Source organism: Hesperophylax consimilis, chromosome 7 (assembly GCF_061612785.1).
Source record: "Hesperophylax consimilis isolate HC1 chromosome 7, BYU_Hcon_1.0, whole genome shotgun sequence".
Classification (NCBI taxonomy): Eukaryota; Metazoa; Arthropoda; class Insecta; order Trichoptera; family Limnephilidae; genus Hesperophylax; species Hesperophylax consimilis.
Window position 1 is genome coordinate 13,587,261 of NC_142842.1, and position 13,175 is coordinate 13,600,435.

General features: G+C 30.1%; 1 protein-coding gene across 11 annotated transcripts in view; it reads right to left on the reverse strand.

The window, feature by feature from the left end:
* Positions 1-13,175, reverse strand: part of Mp (collagen XV/XVIII-type protein multiplexin) — an 895,293-nt gene that overhangs the window by 85,227 nt on the left and 796,891 nt on the right. For all 11 annotated transcript variants that reach the window (XM_089633234.1, XM_089633232.1, XM_089633230.1 and 8 more), the window contains one exon: positions 6,480-6,550. In XM_089633234.1, coding sequence (XP_089489360.1) covers positions 6,480-6,550 — 71 coding nt within the window. The remainder of the gene's footprint in view (positions 1-6,479; positions 6,551-13,175) is intronic.

Here is a 13,175-nt window from a genome sequence, read left to right on the forward strand (position 1 = left end):
ATTAATTAATTAAATACAAAAACAAAAAATTCCGTCTCACGTCGCAACTGAGTAGTTGGGTACAGACAAGCATGTCACAGGATCACTTGATCAGGCCGCGACAACATATTTGATCACACGTGGCCATTAATCTGGGAGAATCTACTTTACACTCGCAAAATCTACTTTACGATATGGAATTACCACATGGGGACACTCTCACAAAACTTATTTAAATTACCTACAATTACTACAAAATTCTATGATTAAATTACTAGTTCCAAAACAAATATTTTCACAGAGGCGAAACATATCACTGTTGTATCGGAACTTAACTGTCTTGACAGTACAGGTATTATTATGGCACAAAATATGGATTCCGCATATATCTGACTCCGATTATAAGAGGGAAGTGAAACATGACCACAATACTTGGTTCACAAAAAATGAAAGAATGCTTGTAACAAAATATAACAATAAATACAGACAGCGAACCCTGGAATACAATGTGCCCAAAATATTCAACATCTTACCAAGCAATATAAAAAATGGCGAATTACCTAAGAGATTCAGATATATGCTGAAAACATGGCTACTAAGCAGAGATACTCTGTATTAGTAATACTAGTAATTAGTAATCTATTAAGGCGAAGCTTAATGCTAAATCACTATTTTGATCTTTATAACGAATTGATGTAAATTATGAATACCTAAAAATATGCTTTAAATAAATTGAAGGTTTTCCTATCGTTTCGCTTGAGTAGAATAAAAATGTAAACTAAAAAAAAAAAAAAAATCAATAGAAATGTATGAACGCGTAAAGAAAACAACTTTTTATAATTACAGTATAAAAGCTAAGATTATCTGTGACAGTTTAACTTGATTAAATTTTTTGCTTTCTTATAAAATTATTTACAAAATAAATAAAAACCAGTTTTGTGCTTGAACTCGAATGTTTCTGGACTCCGTTAGTCAAGCGATTTTAATGCCTATTACCTACAATATAAGGTATACCAAGAATACACACATTTTTGGCTTACAGCTTCCTCTTAACAACTGTATCACTTGCAATAATATTTTTGTGTACACATTACTTGTTCTGTAATTTATTACTAATATTATCCTGTGTACCACTATGCTTATAATCCGATGTATCACTTGCAATAATATTTTTGTGTACACATTACTTGTTCTGTAATTTATTACTAATATTATCCTGTGTACCACTATGCTTATAATCCGATGTATCGTTCTATTGTAAAAGCCATTTTATGGCGTTTAAATAAATAAATAAAATATTACTATTGATTATTGCAGTGGTTAGTGATAAATATGATAAATATTATGTATAAGTTATATTATGGTAATTAGTAATGGTTTTATGTACATATTTTTATTGTTATTTAACGTGAATATCCTGTTGACAAACTGCTTTTGCGGTTTAACGCGATTTTACTTTGAAAAACAATAAAAAAACAAGTGTTTTTGTTTGAAAAAAAAATATCATGTCATCTAAAAGCAAAATGTAATCTGCATTCTTTACACCAAATATGCTTAGGAATTGCTGGTTTAAATACTTCAGGAATATGCTGATACACCCTGTGTATTGAAAAATGACAAAAATGTAGCAAAAAATGGATAAAATAAACTACAAAATGGTTTGATATTGCGGTAGGAGAAAGTAAAATTCTTTACTCTTTGTATAAAAAAGTTAACAATTTTATTGCTTTTGATTTTTTTTCTGGTTCAAAGCGGTACAAATATCAGGCACCACGAATTTTATATGTTTTAAGAGAATTTAATGCATCTGCAGAAAACACGATCCTTTTTATTCATGATAAAGTTAGGATTAACCATAATAACAGAGGCAATATTTACGATAATTCTCAAAGTTGTATTTTCTGAGTTTTTTTTTATTGTTATTAAGTTTAACTTGTAGAACTTCATTTTAGTTTTTGAATTACATAGCAGAACTTCTTTAATAATAAATTGTTTTTTTCTGAATTTATTTATGGTATTAAAGAAACATATAAAAGAAAAACCAAAAATCAATTTGGGTTTCAATCTAAATTGTCAATTGATATGGCAATATTCTGCTTGAAACAGAGTATCGAATATTATAAGGAAAGAAAAACAGTGGTGTATTCTTGCCTTTTAGACTTAAGTAAAGCTTTTGATCGGGTATCTCGTACACTCCTTCAAAAAAACATTTTTTGCATTTGAATAATTAACATGCTTAAACAACAGAGCACGAATTTATCTGAAAAAATAAAATGTCAACACCAGTGAATATTAAAAGCGGTAAGAATAACAGAATATAACAGCGGACATCATTGATGATTCGGATATTGGATCACTAGACATTAGGGCAAATATTATCTCTCGAAGATTTAACAAGTCAATCCAGAAGCGAAAAGGCAAATTCTTAACACACACTGCACCAGCTTATATATCGTGGACCTGTGAACCAACTACAATAAAGCGCCTCTTAAAATAATGGAAGTTTAATACAACAATGCCTACCGAATGCTTTTTGAATGTCCCGGTACTGCAGTGCGACTGAGATGTTCAAAGAAGGGCGCGTTCCGAGGCTTACTCAGAAAACAAATCACCAGATACATAACACGAATAGCCACCGGCGAAAAGGCTCATGATGGAAGCACTGGACTTCTGTCAGGAACTATGTTTTCATTTTCTATAATATATTTTTTTTACATATTTTTATTTTTCTGTTCAATGTATTATGTTACAATATTTTTCTTTTTAATTTATAATCTATGTATCATATGGAACTCGTGGGGTTGCACCACCCTCCGGTTATCCGGTAAATTATCGTCTCATAAATATTCTTCCGTCATTTCGACTCTTGAAGTTGGACCCAACTCAATTATTTGATTTGCTTGATCATGCTATGCCTTCCTCAAGCGTCCACGACTTCTTCTACTATTCAATTTTATACGTATCTTCTCCTTACACTCCCCTCTTTGTGTATTCATTCTATGCCTAAACCATATAAGCGTGATTGTATGCCTTTCTTAATATTTTCCATTACGCTTACATTATTTCCGAGTGTGCAATTTTTTAATGCAGTTATCATACACAGTATTACCACACGTATGCCTCATGGATTTCATTTCTCCAGAAATCAGTCTACTTTTAACGCTTGTGAATAAATGGGGAAATATCATTATTTCAGACCTATGAAAAACTGAAAAAGCAGACACTTTAAAATTAAGGTTGCCTGAAGTTCACTGATCAGAAATAATAAACCCTTTTCAGTTTACTTAGATCAGGATAATATCTTAGCATTTCCCATATCCCAGCAGTATGAAGTTTGAGTCTAGGGTAAATAATTGGATATGGTGGATCTCTACGTTTCCGTTCAGGAAAATATTTCCTCTAGCAGTCGGGAAGTAACATATTACAGCTTGTTATCAAAGATTCCTAATGCGAAGGAGGAAGTATTTACACACTTAAAAGGGGTTTCAGCAAATCACTGGAAAAATGATTGGAATAGAAACTTTTTAATCGAGCACTTAGTTACCCTAAATAAATTCTATTAAATTTATTCGACGATATTTGCACAATATAACCTTTTCTAGTCGTTTAGTATTGAGCTAACTGATGAATAGCTAACAGATGTCCTATAAAAATAATTATTTTTACGTTTTTTGGGGAAATTTTAATAAAATATTGAAATTCCCTAAGTAATTTAGTTTAAAATAAACGGTGTTATATAAATAAAATGAAAAATTAATAACATAGTGATTTATTTTTGGGGTATTATGACGTGTTGCGCAACCTCCTCCTTTAGCCAACGTTTCGGACAGCATTACAGTATCCATCATCAGGGCAGTTGTGTATGATGTGATGTTGATATTTAAAGAGGTACCTCAACATGGTAAATAAATCACAACAATACTTTTGGCTCTGAAAATCTCAAATCTCATTAGTAACAATGTTTATAACCAAGGAATTATTTAATGTAACACAAAAACGGTCATGGAAACAGATTACATAATTTAGAAGCACTTGAAATACAGAAAGTCGTTAAAACCAAAAGTCATATCATTAATATTTGTGTACTGTTTCGTATGTTAAACTTATAATTTTGATATTAAAATACCAATGTAAAATTTGTACATATTAACTCTACCTACGAGTATGTATCGTAAGTTCCTCTCGTACTATAATGAGTTTTGTAACTCATCAAGATTACTCTAAAAAGAAATAAAAATAATAATTTATTAAATGTGTTCTATGACCCAATATTTCCCCAAAAATCATAAATTTCTCAATATCTCTTAATCATCCCTTCAGTTGACGCTTTGTTTCTATCGATATAACCCATTATATACCCATCATCCGTCTCTTTCTCTCTGTTGACATGTAATGTTATTTAATAATCATTGAAGGAGAATATTAGCGATGCTCAAAAGAAAATTTAAAATATAAAAAATTATAAAAAAATTCGGTTGCATCTCGGAATCGAACCCGGGACCTCAGCCTTTTTGCTCTAACACTGAGCTAATTCGACCATATCTCCTTAAGTTATATTTAATTGTATCATACTTCAAATAAGAACTACCAACATTATCATCATTTTCTTGGTGAATATTTTTATTGGCTGAATCTGTATTTATGATTGCAAGATTTTTCCAGACCTAAATGCAATCTAGATAGTGTCTTAGATAAATATATCGATTTTGTGCGACATCTATTGACTTTGCTATAAGTCTATGAAGAACATTATTATTATTTTTTTGGAATATTTTAATGAGTAAAACCTCAAATTGTAATATTTAATCAACGTTCTTTTAAAAATTCTATATCTCACTGTTCCATTATTCTTTATTATATTTTTTCTCACTCTACTTTTATGTACATTCACTATGTATTTTTATTAGTTTAAAATAGTACCCTGATGATGCATGTGTTAAGCGAAACCGGTCGGTCGTGATAAATTCGTAATTATAAACAATGTTATTTTAATTTTATTTCATTAAAAAGTCAAACCACAAAGTGTCTGTTTTTTCACCAAAATGTAACCTTCGCACAGTTTTTATAAGTAATTTGTTTTTTTGAGTGATTCATTTCATGAAGAGCAAAAATCAAATAATTTAATTAATGGTAAAAAAAACATTTGAAGCGTATATCTAAGTATCGTATATCTAAGCGTTTGTATCTCCTCTAAAATAAATTATCTCAAGCACGGAGTTTACACTGTCGCCAAGAATACGAAACCCTTATCTAGAATATTTCTTAGGGAAAAGTTTTAAGATAAACCTCTAAAAGCCGGGTAGAGGTTTATCTTATCTTTATCTTAATCTTGTGCATAAGATGACCACAGTTCGTAACTCCTTAAGACGAGACAATACCCTAAAATTAAGCCAGAATCTTAAAGACGTAAGTGAAGCAGCCGTGCACGAAAATATGCGACGCCCGGCCCTGGTGTATTGGGCAGACATGCTGTTGAATATGCCCTACGAAATTTCTCAAATCAAGTGGGAATATTAACGACATAAGTGATGAAGTCGGGTAAAAACAATATTCGGCGCGCGGCCCGGCGCAAAGGACGGACCTACGGTCGACTTTGCCTTAGCAGGCCTAGAAACTCGATCTTTCCGCGCGGTACATTATTATTTCGTATGAACGTATTACTAAAATCTCTAATGTTTCAAAAGGGATCCCTCGAAAAGTTACTAATTTACGGTCTAAAAAATAAAATCTGCTGCTTACGGCTAATTTTGTAGGTGAAAAACGTTTTATAAAATTTTCAAACCATTTTACGTATCATATTTTAAAGTTATTATTAATCTTAAATATAAATAACTTAAATCCGTAGGGAAACTTCCACTGCTAGATATTTAAAAATGTGCAAGCTAAAATAGTTGGTGAAGTGAATTTCTTAAAACATATAATCATTTTAAATATTCAGCATTATCTGATTAAGGATTTGTCTGTCAATGTAAAATATAAACGAAATAACTGTTTATTTTATCCAGTTGCAAAAGCCCGCGTATATATATAATATATATATTATAAAGTTTTGTTTTGATTGATTTAATATTCAGTTTCAGGTCCTACGCTCAAAGCCAGACATACGCTTATGAAAACCTTGAAGGAAGGAAGCTTAGTGAAATCCTTGTAAGGAAGGTAATTTTTATAAAACATAAAAAGTTTGAATTTTTTGTATGAATAATATTGAAAAACACCCCTTTTGAGAAGATGTCAAACCTCGAATAAATTTTTCGTCTTTCACTTACCCTCTTCTTGTTAGTGGAAATTAAATAAAGCCTTGCTGAGTTTCTTTTTTGTCTTGATGCCGATCCAATTTAAATTAAATTTCCATATTTTAAGCGAGCCATTTAAAAACACGATTGCTACGCGAGAATATGTTATCAGTGCAAAATTTGTATTGCGATTTTTCTTTTTTTTAAGGGTTAAACTTTTTCGTTGAATTGAGAATTTTTAGGGGTAGTTCATTAAAAATAACTAACCTTCGGTCCAGATGATCCCTTGTCTCCTTTGGGTCCCTCGGGTCCGATCTGCCCTGCTCCGCTGAAGCCTCCTGAAAAACAAAAAAAATATTTATGAAAAGTAATGATTTTTCTGAAAACAATTTCATTACAACTTCATTAAAGTAATCAGAACGCAGGCCAGTGAAGATATAACCGAATTAGATAATTATTTCTACTGTGAAAATAATGGTATTTCCATCGTTATTAATTACAAAGCCCTTTCGCTTGACCTAAACGAAACCACAGGTTGAAAATTTTTTCATTTGAATTAATGGCCGAAGCTAACAGATTTACCTAAAGTTTTTGTAAATTAATATCGAGGCTATTTAACTGATAATATTTACGTTGGATTCTCCTATGTTTGTTCAACAATGTATTTCGTATTACTGTGTTTACCAAATGATGGAAATATGGGAAAGCTAATATTACAGTATTTGATCGATGCATATTATTTACCAATGGGTTTTTTAAAATGAATGTTTTTTGCAAATGCACAATTTATTTTTGTTGTTATTAAATACAGCTGACTTATAGTTATTTTCACCCAGTACAATATGAAACAGTCAAACCTAATATATAATATATTGAATACTTATGAATTTAGAATCTGTATATTATCTTTGTATCTAGAAAATTTTAAGTATTATACAAAATTAGGACAAATAATATAGACATGGTTGTATGCACATTAGATAAGAACTTATACGTGCCTCGTGGATTAGCTGCAATAAAGCTGTGAATACATTATGGCCCAGTAAACATTAGTTTCTAACTAAGTTGCAACGTTCCAAGAAACATCAACTTCTACTGTTTATTAAATACACAAAGCTTCTTCATAACGTAACAAATTACTTAGTTAATCGATTAGAGAAATGAATTAACAAGAATCTAGATATTTGTCTAGTAATCAGATTTTAGGATAAAATTTTACAATAATTTTATATTTACTACATACATAACAATTTATTTATTTGAAATCCAACTGTCGTTAGATAGTACTAGGTTAACATATTGTTAATAAATATGGCATCAAAAATAATATGTTATGTCCTTATAATAACATGTTGCCGGTGAAACTTTATTTAGCCGCTCCCTCTTGTCTATTCCATATCCTTGCGCTCTTTTCCACGCATTACAAAATTATTGATTATCTTCATATATTTCTTCTGTATTTATCTGTTGTTAGATCAAATTTCACCTCGAATATAAAAGGGATCTACCGAAAGGCATTAACCGGTTCAGCGCCAATCACTCCTATGGGCGGACCAATCAAAATATGTAATTTTAATGTTAACAAAAGCTCCTAGCAGCGAATATTTCAACAATGCAATAAAATCTACTGTGGTTTCATAAAACCCTTCAAGCCACCAAATGAAAACTTTGCAGGAGACGATGAATAGGTTTTTTATCAAATTTGTAATACCATTTTTAAATCTTGAAGTTTATATGAATGTGGTTATGTGTTTTTTATTTTTTAATTTTGATGTGAAATATTGAAATTCTATTGATAAATATGTCATATTTGAAGGTTTAGTAATTTCGTCCATTGTACTCTCGAAATAACTTAAAAAAAAATTAGACATAAATTCGGTTTTCGGAATTTAATTTATTTTTGGGTGGTCTTGGTCAAATACAATTAATTTTTTTTCTTATAAACAAATACAGCAAATGGACAAATTTAATAAAAAGATGATTATACAACATAACATAACATAACGTAGCATAAATAAACCTAACATTACACACTTAACATATACAGCAAATGACAGAATATAGATAAACAGATGATTATATAACATAACATAATATAACGTAGCATAAATTAACCTAACATATAATACTTAACGTAAACGGCACAGGGCTGGTAATAGTAGGTAGTTATAAAATAGGAACCAGTGTACAATGTTTTGGAATTACAAAATGCCTTAATCAGCAAAAAATACTTTACCATGTTGCACTTTGATGACTATTTTATTTGAAACGTCTGAAAAGAAACATTCTCAAACATGTTTTATTTATTTATTTATTCAAAAAACAGTTTTTAACATAAAAAAACATACTCTGCACATCTCACTAGGGAATTCCTGTATTAAGATAATACTGTATTAAAACACAGACGAAATGTAATGGTCAAAGAAAAATACAAGTTTAAATCTTATTACTTTCTGATGGAATTTTTCTCGGTTGAACAACGATATTATTATGACGCGAAAAGATTTTAATGTTCCATCTTGAAATTCCATTTAACAAAAAATACGCAATATTATATGGAGTAAAAACAAACTGTATTGTATTTATTTCCCATCTTTCATGTTCAAAGACTGTTTTGCAGAAAGCCTGGATTGAAACAAAAAGCGATTTTATTTTTTATTTACGTTTGAAATAACTTCCTTTTAAATTTGAATTTTCAACAGATGTCCCCGACTTTTCGTAAGAAATATGAGAAACGAAACGCAAAAAATATCAATGTTATTTATTCTCTGATACAAAAAACGAAGTAAAATAGCATTTGAATGAGACAAAGGATTTGGCGGATGGAAATATTAAGAAACTTTGAAAACTTATTTATCTTGATCTAGCTGTAACACGACCTGCCTAAGGAAAACAATTCCAACTGTGCTCCAAAATATTTACTTATATAGATACCTATATTTATATAATACATTCTTTTTGGGATTATTTCGGTCAAGAACCGCTTTTCAAATTAAAATGGGACTACAAAGATTTTTTTGATTAAAAAAAATAATCAAAAGCATGGCAGAAAATATCTGCTCCCCGTGTATTTGCCAGATTTTAGTTATACTTATTTAAATTTAATTATTTAGTTCAATGGAATAATATTAATTATATTCAATATTAATTAATATTATATTCAATTATATTATTATATTAATTATATTCAATTCAATAACTAATGAGTTATCTATACATATAAACAATATATATATATATATATATATATATATATATATATATATATATATATATATATATATATATATATATATAAAATATATAAATATATATATAAATATATAAAATATATAAACAATATAACATATTTTCAATATTAATTAATATTATATTCAATTATATTATTATATTAATTATATTCAATTCAATAACTAATGAGTTATCTATGCATATAAACACATTAATATACACAGTTACTTATGGATATTCAGTCGATGCATATACTAACAAATGAAAACAAAATAAATATATAAACAATAGAACAAATAATAATAACAAAAAAGTCACCAATTAGAACAAATAAAACATAAAACAATTTTTCGTAAAAAAACTTTCGTTAAAACATTACAAACAATTTATTGTTTATTCGAACAACTTTTTTAAAAATCTTGAATGCTATCCTCGTCAATAATTATAATAATATTTGGATGATTTATATAGCGCCGTTTTCGTGAAATCACCTCAAGGGCGCATAATATATCATTGAAAAAGAACTCACAAAACAATACTATCTCGCATCGATTTATTTTTTAATTATTATAGTATTTTTAATTCTGAATTTCAAACACGAGATCAATAAATATGACGTTAAATAACTAGGTCCCAATGATCGAGTGGTTAAGACGCTGTACCGGTAAGAAAAGAGATCTTGGGTTCGATTCGTAATTGTGACCGTTATCTTTTTTTATTTTCTGTGTCTTGTTCTGTTTCATGTTTCGTTTAGATTTGTTAGTATTATCTTCTTCTTCAATTATTTATAATATATAACCAAAGTAACGATCTTTGCTCCCTTATCAGGCATAATGGTTCTTCTTTTATGATATGGTATACTAGTACATGACCAAATAAGACCTTATAATATTTTTACAATGTAACTTATATTCTTTATATTCCAATAAAAAATAAAATAAAATAATTTGTTTTTCACGAAGAGATAAATAATTCATAATATAATATTAGGCTCTTGTATTGCTTTTTAGCGTGACTTTGTTTATTTCTCGTATTGTACACTATCCCACAAACCGTGGTATGCGTAAAATCATGTGTTAAAAATATGAACTGTATCTATTCATCGATATATTTTCAATGTTATAATGTAGGTATAACTTGTTGTATATTATTATTTTAGCAACAATTATTAACCTGAAATACCCATAAAAATGAAAAAAATCTCTTGAGAAAGGATAAACGCCGCCAACGGGAATGGAACCCGCAGCCTTTCGATTGCCGGTCAGTGAGAGAGCGGGAGATTTATGAAAAAAAACTGTATCGGTATTTTCAGATAAATAATTATTACTATCCTTTGTGCTATGAATAAAAACTTTGTCTTTTAAACATTAGTTTAGCATTACAGTATAATCATTTGTGTTATGTTTTACTATACCTTGTCCCATTTTTTTTCTATTAACTTCTTCAATAACCAAGAAAGCAAATTAACTGTTGAAGGTTAGATTTTTTAAAAGATAAGACTTAAATCCAGAATGTGAAAATATGAAAATCTAGATTTATTGCGTTTTAAGAAAAGCATTCCGTTATATTCCATTCTGTTCCGCTAGTCTTTGGCAATTTCATCCCTTTTATAAAGAGGAGACGTAAATCTATATTCCGAAAACATCTCTCATTCTAAAGATATTGTTCTGATTAGCAAGGAAGCTTTTGAAATAAAGAGCAAAGATCCTGATCCAAACAAAAGATAGCCTTAAAAACAGTCATGCTCCAATTTCTAGAAACCTATGAACTTTTTTAAGATTGGAAAGCTTGGGTTAAACTTGTATTAATTATAGACTTATAATTATAAACTTGTATTAAAGCAATGTTAAACTTGTATTAATTATCGTAATACTTCATCTAGTTATATGTATGGTTGTAGTAGTTATCTTGTTTAATTGACTCAAAACATTTCAAACATATAAGTAATTAGCGTTATTTAATGTTAATGAATTTGAGTAAATTAAGACGCGTTTTACTGCTTAAGATAGTTAAAATAATAGTATGGAGTAAGATCTATCTGTATTTTTCTTAAAACAATCATCTGATGTATCTCCATGTATAGTTAGTAATAACATAGATCATTGTAGAAATGTATTATATATTTGTACAGCGCAATTGAGGTGATTTTACAGAAAAAACGGCGCTATACAAATCATCCAAATATTATTATTATCTCTAGAACGCTAACGCTGGAAGTATTCAAATGAAATTATACTCAAACTTTGAAATAATGCAACACATTTTTTTGAAAAATGTATAAAAAAATGAAAATATGTTTCAGATTTTGTGTAAGAATTACGAAAAAGCACTTCTGTAATCTAGCGTCATCGCAGGTTGGCTATCATCAGGACAATAATGTTTTAAATGCAATTTTTCCATACACATAAACACGGCTGTAGATCTTTACATCTCTTAGGCAGATACTCGATACCGACTCCACTCTACCGGCCGAGAATCGAAAGGAAAGTGATTGAAAGAGAATAATATTAGTGATATCAGTTCCACTGTTAACTCCGATCCACTCAGAACCGTAATTGAAGAGAATTGTGTTCAGAGCAAAATCATTTGTTATTTTTCAAGATTAAAAGTGCCGATCTTATTTCCTACGAAGTTGTTGTTCTTCTTACAATTACTATCGTTCTCGGGTTGATATAACAGTAGCAGTTTTATCGTTCGCAATAAACTATGATTATTTTTATTGTTATTGCAATGGTAACCTTGTTGAGTTGTATAACTTCAATGGCCCTTTGGCGAGCAATATTTTATACCGAACACGTCGAACAACTAGAAGTTGTTATTTCATTTGCTAATTAAAATTGTATGAGATACTGTGTTTGTATAAATAATGTAATTTACATCCACGCTAATATTACATATATTTATATATTCACAAAATTTCCACCGAAGGTAAAAGATGAGAAGTTATGGATATTTGTATTTGATACCTCTACAGAAAATTAATTTATGATCTAAAATTATTGCTACTTTCTACCCGGTGATCTATTAATGATATTCTTATACTTTTAAAATTACTGAATAACTTCATTCACTGCCCTCAAATGTTAAGTGTTATAAATATCCATATTTACCACTGTGACAACCGAAGCACTAACTATGCATATCACTCCCCACCAGTGGCGGACTAAGCCCGTCAGAGGCCCGACGATGTAATTTTACAAGCTTTTTATTCAGTTCACATTTGTATGTATAAGTGTTTGTTTATTTAGTCAAAATCTTGCAATCGAAATTTAAATATAAATATGGACGAGGAAAATAAATTACGAATCGATCCTCAAAAAAAAACATCCGATTTCATACACCAAGTCTTAAACTGTTTGAAAATCCAGTCACAATGGCCAGGACCGTATTATGCGTAAGGTAGTGTAGACAACTGTCTAGGAGCCCCGCATCGGTTAGGGGCCCAATGATTAGGCAGTGTAAGCCACTATGACCAGGGCCTTATTATGCGTAAGTCAGTTTAGGCAAATTTCTTCCTTACCTTAGGGGCCCATAACCGATGGGGGGCCCCTAGGGTAAAGGAACCCCGAGACGTGCATTGCCTAAGGGCCCCGACATGTTTAATTCGGCCCTAGCAGGGCCGTATTGTCCATTTGGAAGTGTACCACTGCCTTGGGACCACGCATCGGCTAGGGGCCCCCAGGGTAAAGGGGCCCCTAGCCGATGATAGCTAAAGGTAAATGGTGCATGCAA